The sequence below is a fragment of the Zootoca vivipara genome, chromosome 2, assembly GCF_963506605.1.
Source record: "Zootoca vivipara chromosome 2, rZooViv1.1, whole genome shotgun sequence".
Classification (NCBI taxonomy): Eukaryota; Metazoa; Chordata; class Lepidosauria; order Squamata; family Lacertidae; genus Zootoca; species Zootoca vivipara.
The window spans coordinates 2,553,396-2,580,449 of NC_083277.1; the positions used below are offsets into that span (position 1 = coordinate 2,553,396).

Sequence of the window (27,054 nt, forward strand, 5' to 3'; positions counted from 1 at the left end):
AATTCTGTACAATTTAGGTACCGTACTTCTGTCCCTATAATTCTCAAAAGAAAAACTTCTGTAGTTTTTTTAAAGAAAAGTTATTTTGAACATCCTTTTAAATTCATTATATATCATTTCCCCTTCCAACCACAAGCCTCACCTGCTTGTCTTCCTGCTTCCTGTCCTCTGCCTGGCTCAGGAGGAAGCCTTCTGCCAGGGCCACCGCCTGGGAACTGGTCTCGGCTCCACACTCCCTGACCCAGCTCTCCATCTCCGGAGGGAGGACAGCCAGGAACTGCTCCAGGATCACCAAGTCCAGGATCTGACTCTTGGTGTGCCTTTCTGGCTTCAGCCACTGATAGCACAGTGAGCGGAGCTGGCCGCAGATCTCTCTCGGACCCTCAGCTTCCTGGTAGCACAACTCGCGGAAGCACTTCTGCGGCAGGTCCCCCCAGATGGCCTCACCGTTCCCAATCTGGATGATGCGGGGACCTTCTCCCTCCTCAGGCCCAGCTGAGTCTAGCTCCTCCATCCTGGAGCTCCCCAGCAGCTCGGTCTCCAACACAGAACCTCCACCACCGCCTTCTTTATGGAGGGTAGGAGCGTGTGATTTTGGGGCAGGGTGAGGAAGAGATTAGGGTCTTACAAAGGTCCCCCCTCTGGGCAATTAGCATACATCCCCCCAAAACTGGAAGATGCCTTGATAGTAGCAGTGGAGGAAACTGGGTAAACACTGAGGTCTGCAGCCTGCAAGGAAAGGCAGGTGAGGTTTAGGGCACGGAAAGACACCAGGGGGAAGCGGATAAGTTGGGACTTCCTTCTCCTAGGAGGCAGAGACCCAAATCTGGACCGAGAAAAGGGGATGGAGGAGCTCTAGCTAGGGATCAACTCAAGCTCCTTCTGCCCGCTGACCAGAAAATTCATGTCTGTTCCACCCCAACCCCAACCCCCACAAAAAGAGCCCACTCTGAGATTCCTTTTCCTCTCGCTTTCCAGTCTTACAAGGGCAAACTCCTATTATGCAAAGGTGGGCTGCAGAACTTCTAACAAAATTTTGCTTTAAAAAAAGAAATAATTGTGGTGGTTCCCTCGTAAGTGAGGTTCATGGACCATAGAATCACAAAGTTGGAAGGGACCAAGTTGAACTTTCTGCAATGCAGGAATCTTTTGGCTAAGGCGGGGCTCGAACCCACAACCCTGAGAGCCTCGTGCTCTACCAACTCAGGACTCATCCCAGGACTCATCCCAGGACTCAGATAAAATTCAGCCGGTAGGATTGCACACGGTGAATCGTAGGGACGCGGGTGGTGCTGTGGTCTAAACCACTGAGCCTCCTGGGCTTGCCAATCAGAAGGTCGGCGGCCCCAGCTCCTGCCAACCTAGCAGTTCAAAAGCACACCAGTGAAAGTACCTTTTTACACTGTGAATAAGGAGCAAATGTTCTGTTTGAATATATTACCTCAAGTTATTTGGATGTTTCCAAATGCACTGAACAAGTGATACAACAACAACAACAACAACAACAACAACAACAACAACAATTCCCCAGCCACTTCAGGTGGCTTCCAGCAAAATATAAAAACATGATAAGACATCAAACAATAAAAACTTCCTGATCCTGCTTCTTTGAGAGAAGCTGAAAAATTAGGATATCAACTTATTATTCTATATGAACTCAACTTATTCTATATCAACTGAATGACAGGAAACTAGGGCCTGCCCTGTAGAATGCCCTCCCGTCAGATGTCAAGGAAATAAACATCTATCTGACTTTTAGAAGACATATTCTGTTGGGAGCCACCCAGAGTGGCTGGGGCAACCCAGTCTGATGGGCGGCATATAGATGATATAATCATCATCATTATTATTAAATTATTATGGAAGCCGCCTGAGGGGAGAGATGCTCTTGGGCTCCAATTCTTCTTTGCAGGCTTGGCCACCGTAAGGACACAGTGCTGAGATTCCTGCCTTGCAGAGGGGGGTTGGACTAGATGACTCTCAGGGTCCCTTTGCTGGACTAGATGGGCCCTTGGCCTAATGAAACTACAGGGCTCTTCACGTGATCTGTGTGTGCACGCAGACACACGTGTGTGAGTGAATGAGAGGGGGGGAGGGGTGGGAGAGAGCGAGAGCGCGCACCTTCAGGGAGAAACCCCTGTCTCTTCTATGCAACGAGGATGAATCAGCTGCAACCCCCCCCACACACACACACCTGACTCGCAGCTTCCCTGCCTGCTCTCTCTCCAACCCCACCCTCAATCCCACGGGTATTGCATTGCATTGCATTGGACACACACGAACACACACACCCTATCCCTAAAGCTTGCGGAACCCCAAGGCGCTTTGCACTCACCCGACTCCTTGCAGGGCGAGGGCGGCGCGCGATGGCAGAGGGGGCGGGCCAGCTGTTCCGCTTAAGCCACGCCCCCTTTCCCAAGGGAAGAGGTTGGGCGGAGGGGAAGGGGGGGTCAGTATCCAGCATCCCCTTCTCTCTCTTTTTCACTCTAGCAGCTTGCACTCTCTGGATTTAACCCTTAAGGCAACTACGCGCGGGGGGGGAGGGGAGGGGGAGGGAGGGCAAGTCCGCTCCCCGCGCCCCCCAGGTTTGCAGAAAGCTCTTCTCTCCGTTAGCACGGCTAGTCTGCGGCAGCGCTCTACATGCCTAGAAAAGGAAACAAAATGCAAAGCCTTCGCTGCTCTTCCTTTCATGTACGCGGATGTACAGGTGAAACTCGGAAAATAATCGAAAAGTGCATTTATTTCAGTAATGCAACTTTTTTATTTTTATTTTTACAAACGCTTTCTTTTGGAAATTCCACAGTAATAAAACAAATAGTTACAATAATACAAAAATAAACATCGCTATTACATTTCATTAATTACATTCCATTTATAATGGACCCACCTAACGACAAATAATTACAATTACAACAAATAAAGGTTTGACATGTCTTGCTTTGCATGTCATGCATCTATCTCATATATTGGTTTCACCTTTTAAGTTGCATTACTGAAATAAATGCACTTTTCAACGATATTCTAATTTTCCGAGTTTCACCTGTATGTACCGTGCATGCAAGTGGGGGTGGGGGTGGGGTGTCCAGATAGGAAGTGCAGCAGCGAGCTCGGCAGAGGCTTTTCAAGTGGCGAGCGGTTCCCCTGGCCAAGACACGTCTGTTGGGAGAGTCTGAAAGCTAGTAAAACGAAGACCATCTGCCCCTATGGGGAAGGGCAAAGCACATTATCTAATCAAAGATAATGTGGGTTGCGGAAGGGATGTAGAAATCCTCCTGGTTTGGGTGGGTGCTGGGGATCTGCAAGACAGTGTGATTAGGGGGCGTGCATGAATGAATGCGTAATTCTGATTGGCTAATGGCCCCCCTATTTATTCCTGGCATCTTTTGAATTTGGTCACTCGTGCTGGTTTTGAATCTCCCTCCCACCCACTGCTTGTTTTAAGGTGTTAGCCTGACATTGCTTTGCCTTTCTAGGGGTTGCCTGTATTCAGGGGCCCAGTAGGAATTTTGCCATCTGGCTCATTGGCCTTGCCATTTGGTTTTTGCCTACTGCTAAGCAAATCGTCACAACTTGTTAGGTTGGCGGTTAGGCTTTTGGTTAATTAATTTGTTGGAGGAGGGGTGTGGCATCTACATGCCAACCCTCTTCTTAACATCGCTCCATATAGAAGTATTCCGTTAAAGGAATCCTGGGGCTTTGTCTCTCGTCCTTACATCCCCGCCAAATGGCGGGGCTGGGGGGGCCTCTTTAGGGAACACTCATGGACAAGAGGGGGGAATGTCTGGGCACAGCTACCTCCTCTCCCATTGGGTGTTTACTTGACTTCCCTTTACGCGTGGGGAAGTCGGAGCTGGTCCTGTCCAAATTGGACAGATGGTGATGGTCCTGACCCAAGTGGTCAGATGGAAATGGTCCTGCCCCTACGGGCAGATGAAAATTGGTCCTGTCCCAAAGCGGGGGACAGATGGTTTAACCAAAAGCCTAAGCCAACACTCAACTAAATAATTGTAATTAAATAAAGTTGTCGCCAAAATAATGCCAAAAACCCAAACCAAAATTAAGTGTCCTGGTGTGAGTTATTTTGGGGGATTTCGGGCATCCTCGTCACGCAAATAACATTTGCTTTATAGGGGGTTGGACTGGATGACCATCCCATAGCCACAATTCCGCATAATAATCCCAGGCCGCAGGGTTGGCCTAACAAAACACACTGATCCCAAGTCCTTTTTAAAAGCACATTCTTTCCTTCAAAGAATCTTGAGAACTGTAGTTTACCCACCACAAAGCTACAGTTCCCAGCAGCCTTCACAAACTACCGTGGTCAGGATTCATTTTCTTAAGGAGGGAGAAATAATATTTAAATGTGCAACCGGACACACACAACAACCGACAGTGTCCGCCTCCGCCTCCACCACCACAAGCCTCCTGTATTACTTGGCAGCCTGTGTGGATTTTCTCCTTGCAATGTGGTAAAATTTGGTCGAAATCCACTCAGGAAATCCACTCAGGCTGCCAAGTGATACAGGAGGCTTGGGCGGTGGGCGGACAGAGATGGTTGTGTGGGGGTCGGGTTTAAGCCTGTGCAATATATCAGCACGTTGCTTGAAACCGATATTTAGAGAAAATCGTGATAACCTTATATAAAAAGCCTTATATAACCTTATATATAACCTTATATATAACCTTATATATAAACCTTATATAACCTTATATATAAACCTGTATATAAAAAGACCTGGCAATTTATCGTGCATCAAGGCCGGTATTGAAAAAGCTGTGCGAAGGCTATGCTTCCTGCTGGGAAGCCCTTGCTAACTCCGCCTAAGCTCCTCCCTGCGAATCCGAAGCGCTGGCTTCTGGCTGAAAGGATGGAGGAACCACGTGCACCGTTTCCTCCGCCTCCAGCAGCTGCAGCAGGTCGAGAGAGAGAGAGAGAGAGAGAGAGGTCGAGAGAGAGAGCTGGCAAAATTAAAAATCGGAATCTCTCTGCAGCAAATCCGGTAGGTTGCTTGCTTGAGAAGGCTGGTCAGCAGGGCTGGCTCCTTACAAGTCGTGGCTTCCGGAACCCATTTCCTCTCCCCTAAAAACATGAACAAACAAAGCCCCCCCGTTTGAACCTCTTCCTCTCCCCCCCACCATCTCTCTGTGTGTTTGTCCCCCTGTCTCTCTCTCTCTCTCCCCCCCCCCCGGGTTTTGCTTCTGCGAAGGAAGCCGCTCTCGGCCTCACCGGTTTTATTATTAACTAAGCTGACAGCAGCGTTCTCACCGTCCCTGCTGCTGGATTGTTTTTCATAGTTAAAAGGAGAGAGAGACTCGGCTCCCCCCCCCACCTGTCTCTCTCCCCTCCCACCCATTAGGCTTCCCATTTTCTCCTCTAGTCCCACTCCCTACCCTAGAACTCTTCTCAATTATCCCCACAACCATTTCGATTTCTCTTCCATTGGTTCCTGCCAACCTAGCAGTTCAAAAGCGCGCAAGTGCAAGCAAATAAATAGTTGCTGCTGATGCGGGAAGGTAAACAGTGTTTCCATGTGCTCTGGCTTCCGTCATGGTGTCCTGTTGCGCCAGAAGCGGTTTAGTCCTGCTGGCCACATAACCCAGAAAGCTGTCTGCGGAGAAATGCCGTCTTCCTCGGCCTGATAAGCGAGCTGAGCGCCGTAACCCCATAGTCGCCTTTGACTGGACGTGACCGTCCAGGGTTCCTTTACCTTTAACCTTTCGCATTTGTTGTACAGACAATAATATAATAATATAATATTAATAACAACATGGTGTTTCCGTGTGCTGCTCTGGTTCGCCAGAAGCGGCTTTGTCATGCTGGCCACATGACCTGGAAGCTGTATGCCGGCTCCCTCGGCCAATAATGCAAGATGAGCGCCACAACCCCAGGGTCGGTCACGACTGGACCTAATGGTCAGGGGTCCCTTTACCTTTATAGTTGAAGCATTCTGTGCCCCTCTTTTAAATTGGAACCAGTGAAGGCAGTGAAGTTGAGGTTGAATTCCGACAAGACAGAAGTAGGCTACTGTTCTTGGGGGGACAGGAGGTGGGCAGGTGTGGAGGAATCCCTGGCCCTGAATGGGGTACCTGTGTCCCTGAAGGAGCAGGTGCGCAGCCTGGGAGTCATTTTGGACTCACAGCTGTCCATGGAGGTGCAGGTCAATTCTGTGTCTAGGGCAGCTGTCTACCAGCTCCATCTGGTGCGCAGGCTGAGACCCTACCTGCCTGCAGACTGTTTCACCAGAGTGTTGGATGCCGTGGTTATCTCCCGCTTGGGGGACTACTGCAATGTGCTCTATGTGGGGCTACCTTTGAAGGTGACTCAGACTCTACAATTAATCCAGAATGTGGCAGCTGGACTGGTGACTGGGAGTGGCCGCAGAGACTATACAACACACGTCCTAAAGGATCTTCACAGTGTTGGTGATGACGTTTAAAGCCCTAAACAGCCTCAGTCCAGTATATCTGAAGGAGCGTCTCCACCCCCACCATTCAACCCAAACACTGAGGTCTACCTCCGAGGGCCTTCTGCTGGTTCCCTCACTGCGAGATGTGAAGTTACAGGGAACCAGGTATTCTCGGTAGTGGTGCCCGCCCTGTGGAACACCCTCCCATCAAATGCCAAGGAAATAAAGAACTACATAACTTTTAGAAGACATCTGAAGGCAGCCCTGTTTAGGGAAGTTCTTGATGTTTGATATTTTACTATGTTTCATATTTGCTGGAAGCAGCCCAAAGTGGCTGGGGAAACCCAGCCAGATGGGCAGGGTATAAATATTATTATTATTATTATTATTATTATTATTATTATTATTATTCTATCATTGAGTAAATTTTCATAAAATTAAATGCATCAAACTTAAGAGTTTTATTGTTGCTCAATGTTCCCCTAGATTATTTGTCTTCAGCATGCCTCGCCATCACCGTGCTGTATATATCCCCGAATACCACCATTTGGTAGAGAAAAGAAAAACCAAGAGCGCTGTCTGGATGCATTTTGGATTGCCCGCTGATGAGAACGGCCGTGTTTTGACTGACAATGGCGCCATTTGCAAAATATGTTTGCATTCGGTATCAGCAAAAGGCGGGAACACCTCCAATCTAAGCAGCCACCTCAAGTTTCACCACCCTCTGAAATTTAGGGAGTTGTCCGCACCCGTGGCGGTACCTTCCTCATCAAGAGGCATTTCCATTTCTTCACGTACTGCTGCTAATTCTGACAATCCTCCAGCTGTAATGCCGTCAACAGCTAGAGCTGCTGAGCCAGCAAGAACTGATAGGGAAAGTCCTAGAGGACAGCAAAAAACAGCATTGGATTCTCAGCTGCTCCCTTCCAAGACCTCAAGGACTTGCACTCAGGCAATCGCGCAGTTTCTGGCTACGTGCATGCAGCCGTACAACACTGTAGAGCACCCCAAATTTGTCCAGATGGTGAACACTCTAAACCCGAGGTATCGGTTGCCTGATAGGAAATACTTCACAGCCACGGGAGTTCCAAAACTGTACAGTGACACTGTGGAGAAAATGAAGAGAGAAATACAGCGGATAAATGAGAGTGAACTGGTCATCACTACGGACAGTTGGACGTCAGTGGCAGGCACTCCCTTTGTGGCTGTGACGATACATTTCATTTCCGATGAGTGGAAGTTGACAAGCGCTTGCTTGGCCTGTAAGCATTTCTTGGAGGACCACACCGCAGATCACCTTTGTGAAATGCTCACAGACACCTTTTCGGAGTGGGACATTGATGTGAAGAACATATTTTGCAGCACGACGGACAACGGCTCAAATATTCTAAAAGCAGTCAGGCAGCTTGGTTTCGAGCACATTTCCTGCTTTGCCCACAATATAAGTATCGGGGTTAACCGAGCTTTGAGCCTGACACCGTTGAAAAGGGCAATTGGGAAACTGAAGGGTCTGCAAAATAGCATTTGCTGCAGCTGGAGGATGAGGAGAGACCTCGCCAGAGCTCAAGAGCTACTTCAGATGGACCAAGTCAGTTTGCCAAGCGCTTGCCCCACAAGATGGTGGAGTACGCTTCAGCTGTGCCAAAGGTTTCTCGAAAACCAAGTTCCACTCTGCAAGGTACTTACGGAGCATCCATCTAAAAGACTTTTGATGTTGGAAGGGGGCGACGTCTCAGCCGTCCAGGACTTTGTGTCTGCAACTACTCTGCTAGAGGACATCACCACGACTCTAAGTGGAAGCAATTATGTCGCGGCGTCAACCATTCTGCCTCTTTATAGGCAAATTAATAAAAGCCTCCAGCCTGATGAGGGAGACAGTGTGCTGCTGAAGGACATTAAACGTGCAATTTTAGGCGCACTGTCGGAAAAGTACGATAGCGCTCCCACGGCAACCACTTTAGGCCTGGCCTCGTTGTGCGACCCAAGGTTTCGCCTGTGTTTCTTGGAGGCTCCAGAGGCTGTCAGACAGGAGGCCGTAAAGAAGATGACAGACTTCCACGAGCGTCTGTGTTCTGCTTCTACGGAGCCCAATACTTGCCCTGCTCCACCCAAAAAGAAAAGGGGGCTGGCAAAAATTTTTGATTTGGAGGAGGAAGAAGAGGACCTAGCAGTGGCAGATGATGAATCGAAAGCAGAAAAAGAGCTAAAGGAGTATATGGCTATGCCAAGAGTGGACATTGATGGATGCCCTCTGACGTGGTGGAAAGCACACGAGGCTTCCTTCCCAATGTTGAAGGTGCTGGCAAAGAAGTTTTTGGCTATCCCAGGGACGAGTGTGCCATCCGAAAGTGTGTTCAGCACGGCTGGCAATGTTTTTCAAAGACAAAGGTCATCTCTATTGCCAGAGAATGCTGAAATACAAATTTTCCTTGAAAAAAACATAGATTTCATGTAATAATTTTTTGTTCTGTAAAATTTTATCCATCCTTTCTAGTTTGGCCTGGTTTATTAAAAAATGCACATTTTCCTTGCAAATATATATATTTTGTTTAATTTTTTTTTGTTCTGTGAAATGTTATCAATTCTTTCTAGTTTGGCCCAGTTTGTAAAAGAAACGAAAATTTTGCTATCTATATAGATATATAAATAGATAAATATTTTTTCTGTAAAATTTTAATCATTCTTTCTGGTTTGGCCTGGTTTTAAAAAATGCACATTTTTGGCAATAAAAATATTGTTTAACAAACTTTTGTTCTGTTAAAATTTATCCCTTCTCTTCTTTCTATTTTGGCCTACCGTAGTTTAGAAAAGAAAATTAACATTTATCACCAAATTTATCACCAAATTTATCACATTTTGATAGCTATGCTGCTGGTTATTTCTACAGCTTTAATTTTAGAGATGCTAATTCAAACATTACTGGTATGGTAGTACCATAACACAACAGTTGTAACAATATTTTAAAGGTTAGCAAAAATTTATCAGTTTTAAAATTAGACCTGGAAGTAGTAGCAGTTGCCAGTTCATTCCCATTTTCAGCTCCAGCCTTATTTCAGATATCGTGATACAGTCATACCTTGGTTTCTGAACGCCTTAGTTGTTTAACAAATGAAAATGATGTCTGGATGGTATCTGACTAGTAAAATTAGCAAAAATGTACAAAAATATAGAAAGTAAGTGTTGGAAATGTAAAACAGCAGAATGGACATTTTTCCATATGTGGTGAGATTGTAAAATTGTAAAGAAATATTGGGAAATGATTTATAATGAAATAAAGATGTTTAAAATAGCTTTTGTTTAAAAACCGTAAGATTTCTTACTAGGTATTATAGGAGTGGACATACCAGGACTACAAAAGGACTTATTTATGTATGCAACTATGGCCGCACGAATATTGCTAGCACAACATTGGAAAGGTGTCCTAGCCAAAGAAGATTGGCAAGTCAAACTAATGGAATAGGATTAAGTGGCAAAATTGACAATGAAACTAAGAGGAAGAGAGGACAATGAATTGAAGGAAGATTGGAAGGACTTTATTGCATAAATACAGAAGCAATGCACACAGGTTAATACATTAGCAGGATTCTAGAACTAATTGTAATATTATGACTGGACAATAAGTAATTTCAATTCTTTTTTAAAATTTGCAATGAACATGTGGTATGATGATAAATAATGAACCAGGGAAGGGAGTAGGGGGAAGTCATTTTTTCTGTTTAGTTATGAATTTGTATTGTGGTTTTTTAATTTTTGTTATTTTTGGAAAATTAATAAAATATTATAAAAAAGAAAAGTTATTGTAAAACAATGACTTTATACAATATAAACAATGTAGGATAGACTTTCCAGTCTTTCTGTGTTTTCATTGTTCCTTTGTTGCAATTATAAAAATGAGATTTATGCTGTTGTTCTTATAACAAGGAGTTGGACTAGAAGACCCTCGGAGTCCCTTTCAACTCTACAGTTCTAGGATTCCAGAACCAATCCTTCTTCCTAAACACCACTGTCGTGCTCCACTTTTCCCAACTCTCCATTCCCAATTCTCTCTGCCAAAGACCAAATATCAATGGACTCTCAGCACATGTTCCCTCTCAATGAGCCCTCGAGAGTCACATTCTGCACATGCCTAACAGTACATTGTATCTTTCATTATACTTACTATTATGAGACATTACCCTCGTTGCTTTAATACATATATGTACAACATTCCATACAAACACCAGAACACCAAATATTCTCCATGCATTTACAATTGATATTTCCCTATATGAGTTTGCTGATATGAGGGACAAAGTGAACTCTGGGGGGAAAACATGGTACACTCCATACATAGAATCATAGAATTACAGAGTTGGAAGAGACCATGAGGGCCATCCAGTCCAACCCCCTGCCAAGCAGGAAACACCGTCAAAGCATTCTTGACATATGCCTGTCAAGCCTCTGCTTAAAGACCTCCAAAGAAGGAGACTCCACCACACTCCTTGGTAGCAAATTCCACTGCAATTGATATTTCCCTATTTGAGTTTGCTGATATGAGGGACAAAGTGAACTCGGGGGGGGGGGGGACATGGTACACTCCATACATCTAAATAGGTGCTTATTAAGAACTCCATTATAATTGAAACAATTTCCACACTCCTTCCATTTAAACAGTTCTCTGTGAGCTTCTGATGTTTTCTAACACTCCATACATGATTATTACTATTTATTTCATTTCTATACTGCTTTATATTTTTAAAAAGCCATTTACAGCATATTAAAATATCAATAAAACAATCCAGAATGAAACATTTGTGAAAAAAAGACAAATATAAAGTCAAAGCAACATAATTAACAGGAAACTAAAATATTATGAAGGTCAACTACAGAATACATATATAACAAAAAATTAACACAAAATAAAAATATTAAAATATTTAAAAAAAATTCCTGTGAAGTCAAATATAAAATACACATTTAAAACAGCATAATTAACAAGAGAGTAAAATAGTATGATAAGTATGATAACATTTAAATGATTTCTCCCCTGTGAGTTCGTTGATGTCTAGTTAGGTTTCCACCCTGACTGAAGCTCTTTCCACACTCCATACATTTAAAGGGTTTCTCCCCTGTGTGAGTTCGTTTATGTTTTGTAAGAACTCCTCTCTCACTGAAGCCCTTCCCACACTCCATACATTTAAATGGCTTCTCCTGTGTATGAGTTTGGTGATGTGTTGCAAAAGCTCCACTCTGACTGAAACACTTCCCAGAAATACATTTAAATAGTTTCTCCTCTCTGTGAGTATGTTGATGTCTAGTAAGGTTTGCACTCTGACTGAAGCTCTTTCCGCACTCCATACATTTAAAGGGTTTCTCCCCTGTGTGAGATCGTTGATGTTTTGTAAGAACTCCTCTCTCACTGAAACCCTTCCCACAATCCATACATTTAAAAGGTTTCTCTCCTGTGTGAGTTCGTAGATGTTGACGAAGGCATGAACACTGACTGAAGGTCTTTCCGCACTCCATGCATTTAAAAGGTTTCTCCCCTGTGTGAGTCTGTTGATGTCTAGTAAGTGTTCCCTTTTGACTGAAGCTCTTTCCACACTCCATACATTTAAAGGGTTTCTCCCCTGTGTGAGTCCTTTGATGTCCAGTAAGTATTCCATTGTGACTGAAACTCTCTCCACACTCCATGCATTTAAAGGGTTTCTCACCTGTGTGAGTTCGTAGATGAACAGTAAGTGTTCCATTGTGACTGAATCCCTTCCCACACTCCATACATTTAAATGGTTTCTCCCGTGTATGGGTTTGCTGATGTGTTGAAAAAGCTCCACTCTGACTGAAACACTTCCCATAAATACATTTAAATAGTTTCTCCCTGGTGTGTACTCGTTGATGTACAGTAAGACTTCCATTTACACTGAAGCTCTTTCCACACTCCAAACATTTATATGGTTTCTCCCCTGTGTGAGTCCGTTGATGTATAGTAAGTTTTCCATTTTCACTGAAGCTCTTTCCACACTCCATACATTTAAAAGGTTTATCCCCTGTGTGAGTTCGTAGATGTATAGTAAGGTGTGAACATTGTCTGAAGCTCTTTCCACACTCCAAACATTTATATGGTTTCTCCCCGGTGTGAGTCCGTTGATGATTTCGAAGAACTCCAAACGTGGTGAAACATTTTCCACAATCCATACATTTAAAGGGTTTCTCCCCGGTGTGAGTTCGTAGATGCCCTCTAAGAATTCTACTATCACTGAAACCCATTCCACAATCCATACATTTAAAGGGTTTCTCCCCGGTGTGACTTCGTAGATGTATAGCAAGGTTTCTATTTTGACTGAAGCTCTTTCCACACTCCATACATTTAAAGATCTTCTCCCCTGTGTGAGTCCGTTGATGTCCAGTAAGTCTTCCATTTTGACTGAAGCTCTTTCCACAGTCCATACATTTAAAAGGTTTCTCCCCTGTGTGAGTTCGTAGATGTATAGTAAGGTGTGAACATTGTCTGAAGCTCTTTCCACACTCCAAACATTTATATGGTTTCTCCCCAGTGTGAGTTCGTTGGTGTATAGTAAGTTTTCTATTTTCACTGAAGCTCTTTCCGCAGTACATACATCTAAATGGTTTCTTCCCTGTGTGAATTTGTTTATGTAAAGTAAAGGTTCCATTTTTACTGAACCTCTTTCCACACTCCATACATTTATATGGTTCTTCCCCTTCGTGAGTTAGGTGATGATTTCTAAGGCTGCAACTGTAAGTGAAACTTTTTCCACACTCCATACAATTAAATAGTTTCTTCTCTGTGTGAATTTGTTGATGTACGGTAAGGTTTCCATTTTTACTGAAGCTTTTTCCGCACTGCATACATTTAAAAGGTTTCTCTCCTGTGTTAGTTTGATGTGTGCTAAGGTGTTCACTCACACTGAAGTACTTTGCAGATGTCCCTTCAATATTCTGACTGCCTCCTCCATCACCTGTTTTAAAGTGGGGAGGAAAGAAAATATTGTTAGGTTTTGATGGAAGAGAACAAGAAAAATTAACACACAGCAAGACCAATCAGCACCTCCAGTCCTCCCTCTGCTATTTACTACATTTTTAGGAAAGGAAAGGAAATCTGAAAATAGGCTCAAGAACCCTTAGTATCCAGTTCTACCTTCAACTCCCATGTAACACTGAGCACCAAGAGAAACCTTCTATGCTGAGGTGAGGCATCTATGGCCCTCCAGATGTGGTTGGACTCTAAGTACCATCAACCCAAGCAAAGATATCCAATGACCAGGGATGATGGGAGTTGTAGTGCAGCAACATCTGGAGAGACACACTTTCTCCATCTCATCCCCCCCCCCAGTGAAAATGTCATGCCTCTGTATTCATTTTTCTCCTTCCTCCCTGCTCTGTAATATCTTGCTGATACATTCTAACCAGCTGTACACATCACCTAAACCTGCACCAGGATGCTGGAAAAGATGGGCCCTCATTCTGATCCAAAAGGGTGCTTTTTATATTCCTACACACTGAAAGGAGTCATAAAAGGTACAGTCTCAAAATGGAAGTATGTACCTCTCAATTTGTTTAGGATAACATCCCTGTATTTTTCTGTTCCAAGCGAGGAGATGAACTCAGACTTGAGAATCAGAGTCTCTGCTATGAGGAATAAGTAAAACAGAAGTGCTGTTTATGTCATATGTGACTGTATAAAAATATTCAAAATCTTGGGAAACAAAGACAGCAAAGTATCTGCTGGCCCATTAAAAGCTAATAAATGACGTCAACCAGGAAACTTCATGCCACCATTATTACCTTGTGAGTCTCTCTGTAGATTTTACATAGGTTTTGTTGGGATATTCCAGTCCACCTTAAGGGCAGACATGTGAGATTGTTACATGTCACATGTCTGTTTCCGTTCCAGCAGTCTGCTGGGAACTTCTGTTATGTATAGCTTTTGCTTTTGTGACTCTGTCTGAGGATACGAAAGAGAGAAGACATGTTTTTCTTTGTCCTGATTTATGCTCAATAAACCTGCTTGCAATTATGCTTTCACAAGCCTCTCGTCGCCACTTCTGTTGCGTAGTACGCTCTGCTAATATCGTGTGTCCACACTTCTGAAGCCTCGGTCGCTGGCTACGTTTGCTCCAGAGATCGGGGGATCATCCAGCATGTCGGCTGGGAGGCCATGAGCCAGCTGGGGGCTAGCCAGCTGGCCTCTCTACCCCCTCAGGATGCAGACAGGTTTTAGGGGGGAATTCATACCACAATATCTGCTTATGAAGAGTTACCTACTGACAAAAGTACAGTGCTGCTATGAACTACAATCTTCAACATCAACTTCATTGGATTGGTCATGTTGTTCGGATGCCTGATTATTGTCTTCAAAAGCAACTACTCTATTCCTTTACCAAAGGCATAATGGACATTGAAGAAGCACAAATGCAGGACAAAAGAGAGAAACCATCCCAGAAATCTAACGTAGAAGGATGTGTAGATCCAAAATTGGACTCCAGTCACTTACGAATGCACTGTTAAGACCGTGTTCATGGAATACATAGAATGGTTAGCCAAGAAGAAGACACGGCGTGAATAAAACAGCAGATTCACAACTTCAACGTCTAACAGCCAAGAGAAAGAAAAATGTGCTCTTACCTAGAGAGGCCACCATCTCATAATTCTCCTCCATGACTTCCTTGTGCAGAGCTCTTTGGCTTGGATCCAGCAGAGCCCACTCCTCCTCCGTGAAAAACACAGCCACCTCCTCAAAGGTCAAGAGGGCCTGGAAGAAGAAGAAAACAAAGCTTCTCTTAGATCCCCATTATCCCCACTCATACACAGGGAAGCTGGGTTGTCCCATCTGTGCCTCTTCCCTCCTCCCTCCTCCCGTTACTCTTTCCCTACCTGAGGAAGCTGCCTGGCTCCTCTTTCCACTCCATCTTCAAGAAGAGACTGTTCAGAGGGTGTCTCGGAGGCCATTGCGTTGATGGTGGAAAGGACAGAGGAAGAGGAGGCGTGAACTGGGCCACTTCTGGGACTCTCTCAGCTGTTGCCACGAGGCACTTCAAATCAGGGAACAGCTCTTTAAGGAGAACAATGGATAAATTATAATTATAAAGATGATAATAAATTGGATTTATATGCCACCCTATACCAATAGGTCTGAGAGCGGTTCATAGAAAGGCGGATTTATTTATGATGGGAGACATTTAATCAGATAGCATACCTTTTACAAATTACAAATACCAATACTAATAAATTAATACTCATAAAATTATTATTAAAAATGCAAAATCCAAACACATATTATGAAAAATATATGAAGTAGTTAGTGGGAAAAATGCACCATGTAGCGGAAATTTGGGACTGTTAACCATTTTCATTGATTAAAATGCTGATTGGAGATATCAGGAACTCATCCTCTGTGTTTTAATAGCTGCTCAGAAAATCATTGCTCAAAACTGGAAAGCTCTGGAACACTTGAGATTTTCACAACAGAAACAGAAAATATTGAATCTTGGAGTAAGTATTTGCGTATGCAACTGTGTGTGTGTGTGTGTGTGTGTGTGTGTATAGTCTAAAGAAAAGCAAGCAGGAGCCAGCTCTCCTGTGGGTCCCTTCTAGGAAGTGCAAGGCAGGGAACTGGAAGAATGTAATCCTTTCTATAGGAACTATATAATACTATAAGCTGCCTCAGTCTTAAAGGGGACATTCAGCTTTGGTTTGTAAAGTTCTAGGATCAAATCCCAAACTCTTATGAAGCTTCGCAGAAAGCATTAAGGCCAATACCTCTGCAGACCTCACTTTTCCTTTCCTCCGAACAGCCCTCCAGGAAACCAGTTTCTGACCTTTTGATACATTTAGAATAAAGAAAATAAGGGAAACTCGTAAATTATGGGCATAATTTGCTGTCAGAATAAAACCAACATCTGGAGGGCACCAGGTTGCAGAAGCTCCATCCTAGTAGAGCACATGGAAATATTTAGAGCACTCTATGCGCTAACATGGATTGTAGTTTAGGGGACAGAAATATGAAGTTCAGTGGCTTATGGCCCCCTAGTCCTTCCTCTTTGGAACCTGTGTGTGTGTTTGTGTGTGTCCCCTTTTATTTTCCCTACACTGTGAGGAAGGACAGGAGGAGAAATAATGAGGGGGTCCAACCGGCCACAGGGCATCCCTCCTGAGCATGGGGATGAGAGACTGGGTCTCCCTGGTGTAAGCCCAGCACCCAGACTGCAGGGTGGGGAACCTCAGACCCAGGGGCTAAATTGGCCCTCATATCCTCTCTCTCTGGCCCTCAGGAATTTCCCCAGCGCCACACCCTTTCCAACACTTCCTAGCTGCCTCCTGGGGGGCTTTTGTGTGGCTGGAAAAAATCCCTGGAAGGCAGGCAGCTCCTGGACAAAGCTCAGAGTCAGCTCCATAGCTCCACCAACTCTGGCCTCTGGCCTTGCCCTTCAATGGAAAGTGGCCCCTGGAAGGCTGCTCAGGAGCAAATGTGGCCCTCAGGCTGGGTAATGGTCTCCACCGCTTATCCAAATAGTAAACTGGCTGTCATCCTGGCCCACCTTGCAGGGTTCTTGTGTGAGCATTGCCCAGGTGGTGGGCTTTAGATCATCTACAGTATTATAAGGGCCTCCTGGCAACCTGGATGGGGATGAGGCCAGGCAGGAGTGAGGCTGGCAGAACTGGCAGAAAAAGTCCCTCAGCACCTCTGCGCTGGGCCAATCCTGCAAGACAGGCCAGATCTCCCACTCCTGGGTCCTTTGATTCTGCTTTCCTACAAAGTCCCAAGAGGATATCTGGAGAAGCCTCTTTCTGGAAATAAACAGCATCAAAAACTCACCCCCCACTCTTTCCCCCAAGTCCAGCTGGGGAGGGGGCATTTCTTTAATTCCTCCAGTCTTTCCCTTGAAGCTTTTTAAAGGTCTCCTGAGACCTTGATCAGTTTCAAATCCTGCCATCCATGGGCCCATTTCCCTTGCCAAGCAGGAGGAAAACTGATGAGGTGCTTTTTCATGCTTCAGGAAATGGAAAATGCGCCTCTTCCCTCCAGTTTTGGGTCACAAGAGCAGCACAGCAAACCCTCCCCAACTGCATCCCCCCAACATGGGAAACCCAACAAGGCTCTTTCCTTTCTGCCAAAGCAACCTCAGCCTGCCAGAGTAGGATTTCTGAAAGGGGAGCTGGGGGGGGCTCCCCCTTCCTTCTCACACCAGCCTCTTCCTTGACATTCCCCATCTCTCACCCCCACCCAACTCGAAATCTCCCCCCTCTCTCCCAATCCAGAGGCGACTCTGTTCTCCAGCTGCTTCCCCTGCAGCAAAGCAGACTCTTCCACCCTCCATATCTCCCCCCCCCCAATACAGGGATGCCAACTTTAATAAAATATTGGGGGCAGCTCTTCCAAATATCTTATGGCGGGGGGGGGGGACGGGGACAAGACCCCTCGGGCCCCTCTGATTTGGCTCCTATGCTTTCATGATCCCGACTGAGGCAGGGGCTGGATGATCAGGGTTCTGGGCTTCATCCTGCAATGCAAAGCTTTTCTGGGGGGAAAGGAGACACCCCTTGCAGCTGCTTGCAGATTGCCTCTCCTGGTTCCCAGAGGGAAAGGGGGAGACCTTCCTTGCTTTCATGCCCCCCATCTTCCCCTCCTTCCTACTGCCGTTTGTAGATTCAGGGGGAGGGAAAGCAAATTCTTCTCTCTCCCTGCACCCCCCCCCAATGTTGCACCTTTTTTCCTTCTCCTTTGCAGGTCTCCTTCTCTTCCGGGGATGTGCATGGAGACCCCACCCCTCCAACCTTGCCTCTACCCCCCAGCCCTCCTGCGTCACTTCCTGCCTCTCTAGGAAGAGAGTTCATTGACCCAGGGGGAGGGGGAGGCGCAGTATATTACCCCCCTCCCAATCCCTGGAAGCAGAGACCTAGAAATGTAGTGGGAAGGGATTCCCCCCCCCTTCATGGAGCCCAGTGTCCCTCAGCCTTTTCCGACCCCCCACCCTTCCTACTGGTAGAAAGGGAGCTATTTGAATGTTTTGCTTCTAAATAGAGCATGTTTTATTTATAGTTTTATTTATCATAGAATCATAGAGTTGGAAGAGACCACAAGGGCCATCCAGTCCAACCCCCTGCCAAGCAGGAAACACCATCAAAGCATTCTTGGCATATGCCTGTCAAGCCTCTGCTTAAAGACCTCCACTAAAGACCTCTGCTTAAATCCACTGAGTTCACAGAAATGGGAAGAGCCCTCTCCACCCCACCCCCCACCCCCACTATGAAGCAAAGAGTCTCTGCCAGCCAGATCAGAGAGAGAACTTTTGCTGCAGATATGAATAATTCACAGTGGTCTCCTCCCCACAGCAGAGAGCCAAAGGGGGGGGGGAGATGGGGGGCTCTGGGTGCAATGATAAAGAGGGGAGGGGGTGTGAAGTTGCATAACATTCAACCACCAGCAGGGACGGGAGAAAAGGAAAGGATTTGGTTGGGAGGGGGGGTGAGATGAAGACATGGAAAGTTTCCCCTCCCCACACCTTCCCTCTGGGGATCTGCAGTGTTGGGCAGGTTGATCCAGGGAATCCAACTGCAAGGGGGGGTGTCTCCCCCTCCTCTGAACACAGTTTTGCATTTCAAGATCCTCTTTGAGGCGAAGAAATCAACCCAGCCTCACGTTGGGGACTTGGGAGGCCTATCAAAACGTCTTGATCACAAGTCAAGGTGCTGCAGTGGCTCCTGTGTTGCAGCTGGGAGAGCTGTGTTCAGATGCCGTCACTGGGAGACCTTGGGGCAGTCCCTGCATCTCAGGCCAGCCTACCTCGCAGGATGGTTGTTGAGAGGATGGAAATGGAGGTGGAGAACCATACAGAACGCCTCACACTCCACCTGTGTCTAATCAAAGACATCTCACACTCCAATCCTCAATCTCACATCACGGCCATGTTGCCTCGCTCAATACCCTCAATTGGAACCCAACTACCAATTTGCTTGGCTAGACATTTCCAATCATTATATCCCCACCCACAAATACCACCGTGATGATGATGGCATTAAAATACCCTATTCTTCTTCATTCAAGGGAGACCAGAAGGTGTCAAAGGTGTCTTTTTTGGTGATGTCTTTGATTAGACACAGGTCATCATTCTGTGATATTATGGTAGTTGTATGACAAAGCTGTATTGGAAAAAAATGATTTATGTTTTTTAAAGGTCTCAAATACAATGCTTTGCATGCAGAAGGTCCCGGGTGAAATCCTCGGCAGGCAAAGAGACGCTGTTGGCATCCGTCTGTCTCGGGAGGTGATGGAGGAGGGAAACTTTGGGGGTGACGTCCAACTGTGGGCAGCTTCCAGGACCTGCTGTGGCTACTTTATGTCATAGGCAAATGCTCAATGCTGGCAGAGGGAGGAGAAGCTCCAAATGAACTCTGCTTTCGGCCTCCTACTTCTTGCTCTTTCTATGGATTTCTGAAAGATGGGCCAATTACCTGGGCAGAGAGATTCCTCCCTCCCCAGGGAAATGGTTCACCTGAAACCACTGGCCATGCCCACATTTCCCTGTGCCACCTTCCCTCCCCATGTTGGTTCTTCCCCTCAGCATCTCCTTTATTCCGCCAGCCACCAGGGATTTTATCCACTTTGCCGTTAATGGAGCCATGAATTTTAAAGCAATGAATAAAAGGATGTCATATGGAAGAGGGTGAAAGGTTGTTTTCTGCTGCTCCATAGAAGCAGACACGGAGCAATGCATTCAAGCTACAAGAAAGAAGATTCCACCTAAACATTAGGAAGAACTTCCTGACAGTAAGAGCTGTTCGACAGTGGAATTTGCTGCCAAGGAGTGTGGTGGAGTCTCCTTCTTTGGAGGTCTTTAAGCAGAGGCTTGACAGGCATATGTCAAGAAGGCTTTGATGGTGTTTCCTGCTTGGCAGGGGGTTCGACTGGATGGCCCTTGTGGTCTCTTCCAACTCTATGATTCTATGATTCTATATATAAATATAAACAACTTAGGATAGTTTAAGGATTACTTTCCGATCTTTCTGTGTTTTCATTGTTCCTTTATTGCAATTATAAAATTATGTGTTATTTTAAAAGGTAGTTGGACTAGAAGACCCTTGGAGTCACTCGAACAGGTTATACGTAAGATACAAGAGTCTGAACAAGTAGCTGGTTTGAAACTCAATAAAAACAAGACAAAACTATTAGTTTAAAATATCCTGAAACATGACAAAGAAAAAAATTCAACAAGAAATAGGTATTAATATTAACAACATAGTGAAATATTTAGGGATTTGGTTAACACCAAGGAATATTAATATATATAAAGATAATTATGAAAAAACCTGGAAAGAAATACAGTGGTACCTTGGTTTAAGAACAGCTTAGTTTATGAACAACTTTTAAGTTTAAGAACGCTGCAAACCCAGATGTTTTGGTTTGTGAACTTTTCCTTGGAAGCAAAACATGTTCCACTTTCTGTTGGGTGTGTTCCATTTGTAAATTGAATTCCCCGCTGCTATGGGAAAGCACACCTTGGTTTAAGAACGGTCCGCGGTGTACTTAAACTGAAGCGTTCATAAACTGAAGCGAACTTTCCCATTGAAAGTAATGGAAAGTGGAACGCCCGTTCCAGATGGGTCCGCGGCGTTCGTAAATTGAAAATTTGTAAACTGAGGTGTTCATAAACCGAGATTCCACTGTAGATAAATAGGTACCGCTCCAAGCAGGAAGGTAAACAGTGTTTCCGTGCGCTGCTCTCATTCGCCAGAAGCGGCTTTGTCATGCTGGCCACATGACCTGGAAGCTGTACGCCAGCTCCCTCGGCCAATAATGCGAGATGAGCGCCGCAACCCTAGAGTCGGTCACGACTGGACCTAAAGGTCAGTGGTCCCTTTACCTTTACCTTTAATTGTAATATTATGAATGGACAATAAGTAATTTTAATTCTTTTTAAAATTTACAATGGACATGTTGTATGATGATAAATAATGAACCAGGGAAGGGACTAGGGGGAAAGTCATTTTTCTGTGTTTGGTATGAATTTGTATTGTGGTTGTTTTATTTTTGTCATTTTGGGGGAATTAATATTATAAAAAAGAAAAGCTATTGTAAAACAATGACTTTCCAGTCTTTCTGTGTTTTCATTGTTCCTTTATTGCAACACCAAGAATAACGCGTTGCGTCATCCACTATCGTTAAGGAGAATGGACCAATTACTCACTCTATCACTCTCGGGATATGACACTCTGTGAGTTTAAATCTTTTTGCAAACATTGCAATCCAGACACTTATCACAATTCTTTAGCTTGCACCCATCAGCTAGCATAGGCATTTTCAAAATACTTTTCCATCCAGCATGTCCCATTTTCCTATGCAGTAAATGCACAGTTATCATGCACAGCTTTGTTGCTTAACACAGGCTGAGATTCACTGACTGCTGCTGTAATTGGAGAGCCTGCTTTAAGCCAAAACAAACCTCCCTCTGACTCAGCAGGGACAAAGTGAACTCGGGGGGGGGGGGACTGTTCGGGTTTTGCTAAATTGGTAGCATGAGAAACCATCAGATTTCTTCTTCACACTATTATCTCTGGGACAAGCAATTAACACTGGGCAGAAAGCCAAGGTCTGCCTCAGCCATAGCAACTGCTCTCTCATTGGTTGAAGATTAGCACTGGGTCCTGTTATCAGAGAAAGCTAGAACAGTATGTGGTGTGGTGAGTGTAGGAGGAGAAATACTGTAACAGTTGTGAGAAAGAGACAGAGAGGAAAGGATTCATTTTACTTTGTTTTTGAGTTCTAAAGTTGTACATAGAAACTCTGGATTTCTTTTATTTAATAAATCCTGTAAATAGTTATTCTGCGTCCAGATGTCTAGTCATTACTACCGCCAGAAGCTTCCAGATTGCGCAACACTCTGCTACGTTCAGGCTGAAGTCACACCTGACACTTTAATATTCTAAGACTATAAAAATGTGATTTATGCTGCTGTTCTTATAACAAGGAGTTGGACTAAAAGACCTTGGATGCCCTTTCAACTCCACAGTTCTAGGATTCCAGAGCCAATCCTGCTTCCTAAACACCACTGTCGTGCTCCACTTTTCACAACTTTCCATTCCCAATTCTCTCTGCCAAAGACCAAGTATCAACGGACTCTCAGAACATGTTCACTCTCAATGAGCCCTTCGAGAGTCACATTCTGCACATCCCTAACAGTACATTGTATCTTTCATTATACTTACTATTATAAGACATTACCTTCATTGCTTTAATACAGGGGTCCCCAGACTTACCGGCGTTTGGGCCGGTTCCCACCGCGCCGATCGCGCGGCGGGCCGGAGGACGGGGGAACGCGCCTGTGCGGGCTGGCGGGCGGGGGAGTGCGCGCCCGTGCACATGCGCACGGGTGCTTACTGGCGCGGCAGCGCGCTTCCAGGGTGGAAAAAGCGCCGAAAATCCATTGTGCGCATGCGTATGGGCCTCCCCCGACCCGGAAGTGCACCAGAAATGACCTCTTCCGGGTCGGGAGAGGCCCATACGCATGCGCACAAAGGATTTTCGGCGCTTTTTTCCCAACCCGGAAGAGTGCTGCCGCGCTGCGTGCCGTAAGGGCGGGCGGCGGGGGTCATCGCGGGCCGGATTGGCAGGCCAATTGGGCCGCATCCGGCCCCCGGGCCGTAGTCTGGGGACCCCTGCTTTAATACATATATGTACAACATTCCATACAAACACCAGAGCATCAAATATACATTTTACATATACATTTACAATTGATATTTCCCTATCTTTGCTGATATGAGGGACAAAGTGAACTCTGGGGGGAAAACATGGTACACTCCATACATCTGAATGGGTTGTCCCCTGTAACAGTATGATAGGTGCTTTTTAAGAACTCCATTATAATTGAAATACTTTCCCCACTTCTTCCATTAAAACAGCTACTTCTCTGTGAGCTTGCTGATGTTTTGTAACACTCCATACATTTTTATTAATTATTATTATTTATTTCATTTCTCTACTGCTTTATATTTTAAGAAAAATCTCAAAGCCGTTTACAGCATATTAAAACATCAATAAAACAATCCAGAATCCAACATTTCTGAAAAAAGACAAATATAAAGTATACAGTCAAAGCAACATAATTAACAGGAAACTAAAATATTATCTTAAAGATTTCTAATGGAGATTAACTACAGAATACATACATAACACAAAGTTAACAAAAATTAATAATCTTAAAACATTTTTAAAAACATTCCTAAGTGACGTCAAATATAAAATACACATTTAAAACAGCATAATTAACAAGAGAATAAAATATTATCATGAGTATGATAATATTTAAATGGTTTTTGCCCTGTGAGTTTGTTGGTGATTTCTTAGATCTCTACTCTCAATGAAACCCTTCCCACACTCCATACATCTAAATGGTTTCTCACCTGTGTGAATTCGTTGATGTCTAGTAAGTGTTCCATTTTGACAGAAGCTCTTTCCACACTCCATACATCTAAATGGTTTCTCACCTGTGTGAATTCGTTGATGTCTAGTAAGCTTTCCATTTTGACTGAAGCTCTTTCCACACTCCACACATTTAAAGGGTTTCTCCCCTGTGTGAGTCCGTTGATGTATATTAAGTGTTCCATTTTGACGGAAGCTCTTTCCGCACACCATGCATTTAAAGGGTTTCTCCTCTGTGTGAGTCCGTTGATGTACAGTAAGGTGTGAACACCGTCTGAAGCTCTTTCCACACTCCAAACATTTATATGGTTTCTCCCCTGTGTGAGTCCGTTGATGTATAGTAAGTTTTCCCTTTTGACTGAAGCTCTTTCCACACTCCAAACATTTATATGGTTTCTCCCCTGTGTGAGTCCGTTGATGTCTAGTAAGTTTTCCATTTTCCCTGAAGCTCTTTCCACACTCCATACATTTAAAAGGTTTCTCTTCTGTGTGAGTTCGTAGATGTCTTCTAAGAATTCTACTATCACTAAAACCCTTTCCACAATCCATACATGTATAGGGCTTTTCCCCTTTGTGCATTAGCTGGTGATTTCTAAGGCTGAAAGTATAAGCAAAACTTTTTTCGCACTCCATGCATTTAAAGGGTTTCTCCCCGGTGTGAGTTCGTTGATGTATAGTAAGTTTTCCATTTTCACTGAAGCTCTTTCCACACTCCAAACATTTAAAGGGTTTCTCCCCTGTGTGAATCCGTTGATGTTTAGTAAGGATTGCACTGCGACTGAAGCTCTTTCCGCACTCCATACATTTAAAAGGTTTATCCCCTGTGTTAGTTTGTAGATGTGTGCTAAGGTGTTCACTCACACTGAAGTACTTTGCAGATGGCCCTTCAATATTCTGATTGCCTCCTCCATCACCTGGTTTAAAGTTGGGGGAAAGAGAATATTGTTAGGTATTGAAGGAAGAGAACAAGAGAAATTAACACACAGCAAGACTAAATCAGCACCTTCTCTTCTTTTAGCACCTCCAGTATTCATCCCTCTCCCATGTACTACATTTTTAGGAAAGGAAAGGAAATCTGCAAATAGGCTCAAGAACCCTTAGTATCCAGTTCTACCTTCAACTTCCATGTAACCCTGAGCACCAAGAGAACCTTCTATGCTGAGGTGAAACATCTATGGTCCTTCAGATAGCAAAGATGTCCAATGACCAGGGATGATGGGAGTTGTAGTGTAGCAACATCTGGAGAGACACACTTTCTCCATCGCTCCCCCCCCCTGAAAATGCTACGCCTCTGTATTAATTTTTCTCCTTCCTCCCTGATTTGTGATACATTCCAATCAACTGTTCACATCACCTAAACCTGCACCAGGATGCTGGAAAAGATGGGCTCTCGTTCTGATCCAAAAGGACACTTTTTATATTCCTACACATAGAAAGGAGTCATAAAAGGTACAGTCTCAGAGCAAAGTGGAAGCATGCACCTCTTAATTGGTCCAGGACAACATCCCTGTATTTTTCCGTTCCAAGTGAGGAGATAGTCTCTGTTATGTGGAATAAGTAAAACAGAAGTGGTTTATGTCATATGTGACTGTAAAAATATTCAAAATATTCAAAATATATTAATCTTGTGAAACAAAGACAGTAAAGTATCTGGTGGCCCATTAAAAGCTTATAAATGACGTCAACCAGGAAACCTCATTCCACCATTATTCACCTGTGATTCTCATTGTAGATTTTCTCTATGTAGGTTTTTGGGGGTACTTCATACCACAATATCAGCTTCTGAAGAGTTAAAAAGGTAAAGGGACCCTTGACCATTAGGTCCAGTCGTGACCGACTCTGGAGTTGCGGCACTCTTCACGTGTTATTGGCCAAGGGAGCCGGCATACAGCTTCCAGGTCATGTGGCCAGCATGACAAAGCCGCGTCTGGCCAACCAGAGCAGCACACGGAAACGCCGTTTACCTTCCCACTTGGGGTGGTACCTATTTATCTACTTGCACTTTGATGTGCTTTCTGAAGAGTTACCTACGGACAAAAGTATAGTGCTGCTATAAACTACAACCTGAAGAAGCACAAACTCAGGATGAAAGGGACAAACCAGCCCAGAAGGTATGTCTCCAATGTAGAAGGATGTGTAGATCCAAAATTGGACTCCGCAGTCACTTACGAATGTACCGTTAAGACCGTGTTCATGGAAGACATAGAAGGGTTAGCCAAAAAAGAAGACATGGCATGAATGATGGCTCAAACAGCAGATTCACACCTCCAACATCTAACAGCCAAGAGGAATAAAAATATGCCCTTACCTAGAGAGGCCACCATCTCATAATTCTCCTCCATGACTTCCTTGTGCAGAGCTCTTTGGCCTGGATCCAGCAGAGCCCACTCCTCCTCCGTGAAAAACACAGCCACCTCCTCAAAGGTCAAGAGGGCCTGGAAGAAGAAGAAGAAAACAGAGCTTCTCCTTAGATATCCATCATCCCCACTCAACACAGAGGGAAGCTGGTTTGTCCCATCTGTGCCTCTTCCCTCCTACCTGCTCCCGTTGCTCCTTCGCTACCTGAGGAAGCTGGCTGGCCCCTCTTTTCATTCCATCTTTAAGAAGAGACTGTTCAGAGGTTGTCTCGGAGGCCATTGCGTTGCCAGTGGAAAGGACAGAGGAGGAGGAGGTGTAAACTGGGCCACTTCTGGGCCTCTCTTAGATGTTGCCACGATGCACGTCAATGCAGGGAGCAGCTCTTTAAGGAGAACAATGCAGAAATTATATTATTATTATCATTATTATTGAATTTATATACTGCCCTATACCTGGAGGTCTGAGAGCGGCTCATAGAAAGGCAGATTTATTTAGAGTAGGAGACATTTACAAAGATTTTACAAGTTAGAAATACCGAGTAAGAAGGTAGTAGAAGAATACTTGGCTAGTTTAGATGTATTCAAGTCTCCAGGGCCAGATGAACTACATCCAAGAGTATTAAAAGAACTGGCAGAGGTGATTTCAGTGATTTCAGAACCACTGGCAATAATCTTTGAAAATTCCTGGAGAACAGGCGAAGTTCCAGCAGACTGGAGGAGGGCAAATGTTGTCCCTATTTTCAAAAAGGGGAAAAGAGAGGACCCAAACAATTACCGCCCAGTCAGCCTGACATCAATACCAGGAAAGATTCTAGCACAGATCATTAAACAAACTGTCTAAGAGCACCTAGAAAGGAATGCTGTGATCACTAAA

General features: G+C 44.6%; 3 protein-coding genes across 3 annotated transcripts; 1 reads left to right on the forward strand and 2 right to left on the reverse strand.

The window, feature by feature from the left end:
- The first annotated feature begins 4,885 nt into the window (after positions 1-4,885).
- Positions 4,886-9,995, forward strand: LOC118081204 (E3 SUMO-protein ligase ZBED1-like). Its single transcript, XM_035107517.2, has 2 exons — positions 4,886-5,000; positions 6,894-9,995. The coding sequence occupies exon 2, from the start codon at positions 6,910-6,912 to the stop codon at positions 8,860-8,862; it is 1,953 nt and encodes a 650-aa protein (XP_034963408.2). The 5' UTR covers positions 4,886-5,000; positions 6,894-6,909; the 3' UTR covers positions 8,863-9,995.
- A 527-nt stretch (positions 9,996-10,522) lies between these two features.
- LOC132591149 (zinc finger protein 665-like) lies at positions 10,523-26,571 on the reverse strand. The gene is made up of 6 exons (XM_060268917.1): positions 26,362-26,571; positions 26,132-26,258; positions 25,305-25,364; positions 23,757-24,737; positions 13,708-13,714; positions 10,523-13,134 (listed from the first exon to the last, which is right to left on the reverse strand). The coding sequence occupies exons 1-6, from the start codon at positions 26,458-26,460 to the stop codon at positions 11,418-11,420; spliced, it is 2,991 nt and encodes a 996-aa protein (XP_060124900.1). The 5' UTR covers positions 26,461-26,571; the 3' UTR covers positions 10,523-11,417.
- LOC132591243 (zinc finger protein 621-like) lies at positions 13,441-18,168 on the reverse strand. The gene is made up of 5 exons (XM_060268877.1): positions 18,111-18,168; positions 16,164-16,222; positions 15,279-15,456; positions 15,030-15,156; positions 13,441-14,033 (listed from the first exon to the last, which is right to left on the reverse strand). The coding sequence occupies exons 3-5, from the start codon at positions 15,351-15,353 to the stop codon at positions 13,897-13,899; spliced, it is 339 nt and encodes a 112-aa protein (XP_060124860.1). The 5' UTR covers positions 15,354-15,456; positions 16,164-16,222; positions 18,111-18,168; the 3' UTR covers positions 13,441-13,896.
- Positions 26,572-27,054: the final 483 nt, after the last annotated feature.

Coding starts and splice junctions, on each gene's coding strand:
- LOC132591149 (XM_060268917.1), bottom strand. CDS start 26,460: ATGGCCTCCGAGACAACCTCTGAACAGTCTCTTCTTAAAGATGGAATG. Junction 26,259..26,361: donor CGAAGGAGCAACGGGAGCAG/GTAGGAGGGAAG, acceptor TTCTTCTTCCAG/GCCCTCTTGACCTTTGAGGA. Junction 25,365..26,131: donor TGAGATGGTGGCCTCTCTAG/GTAAGGGCATAT, acceptor TCCACATAACAG/AGACTATCTCCTCACTTGGA.
- LOC118081204 (XM_035107517.2), top strand. CDS start 6,910: ATGCCTCGCCATCACCGTGCTGTATATATCCCCGAATACCACCATTTG.
- LOC132591243 (XM_060268877.1), bottom strand. CDS start 15,353: ATGGCCTCCGAGACACCCTCTGAACAGTCTCTTCTTGAAGATGGAGTG. Junction 15,157..15,278: donor GAGCCAGGCAGCTTCCTCAG/GTAGGGAAAGAG, acceptor TTCTTCTTCCAG/GCCCTCTTGACCTTTGAGGA. Junction 14,034..15,029: donor TGAGATGGTGGCCTCTCTAG/GTAAGAGCACAT, acceptor TATTCCTCATAG/CAGAGACTCTGATTCTCAAG.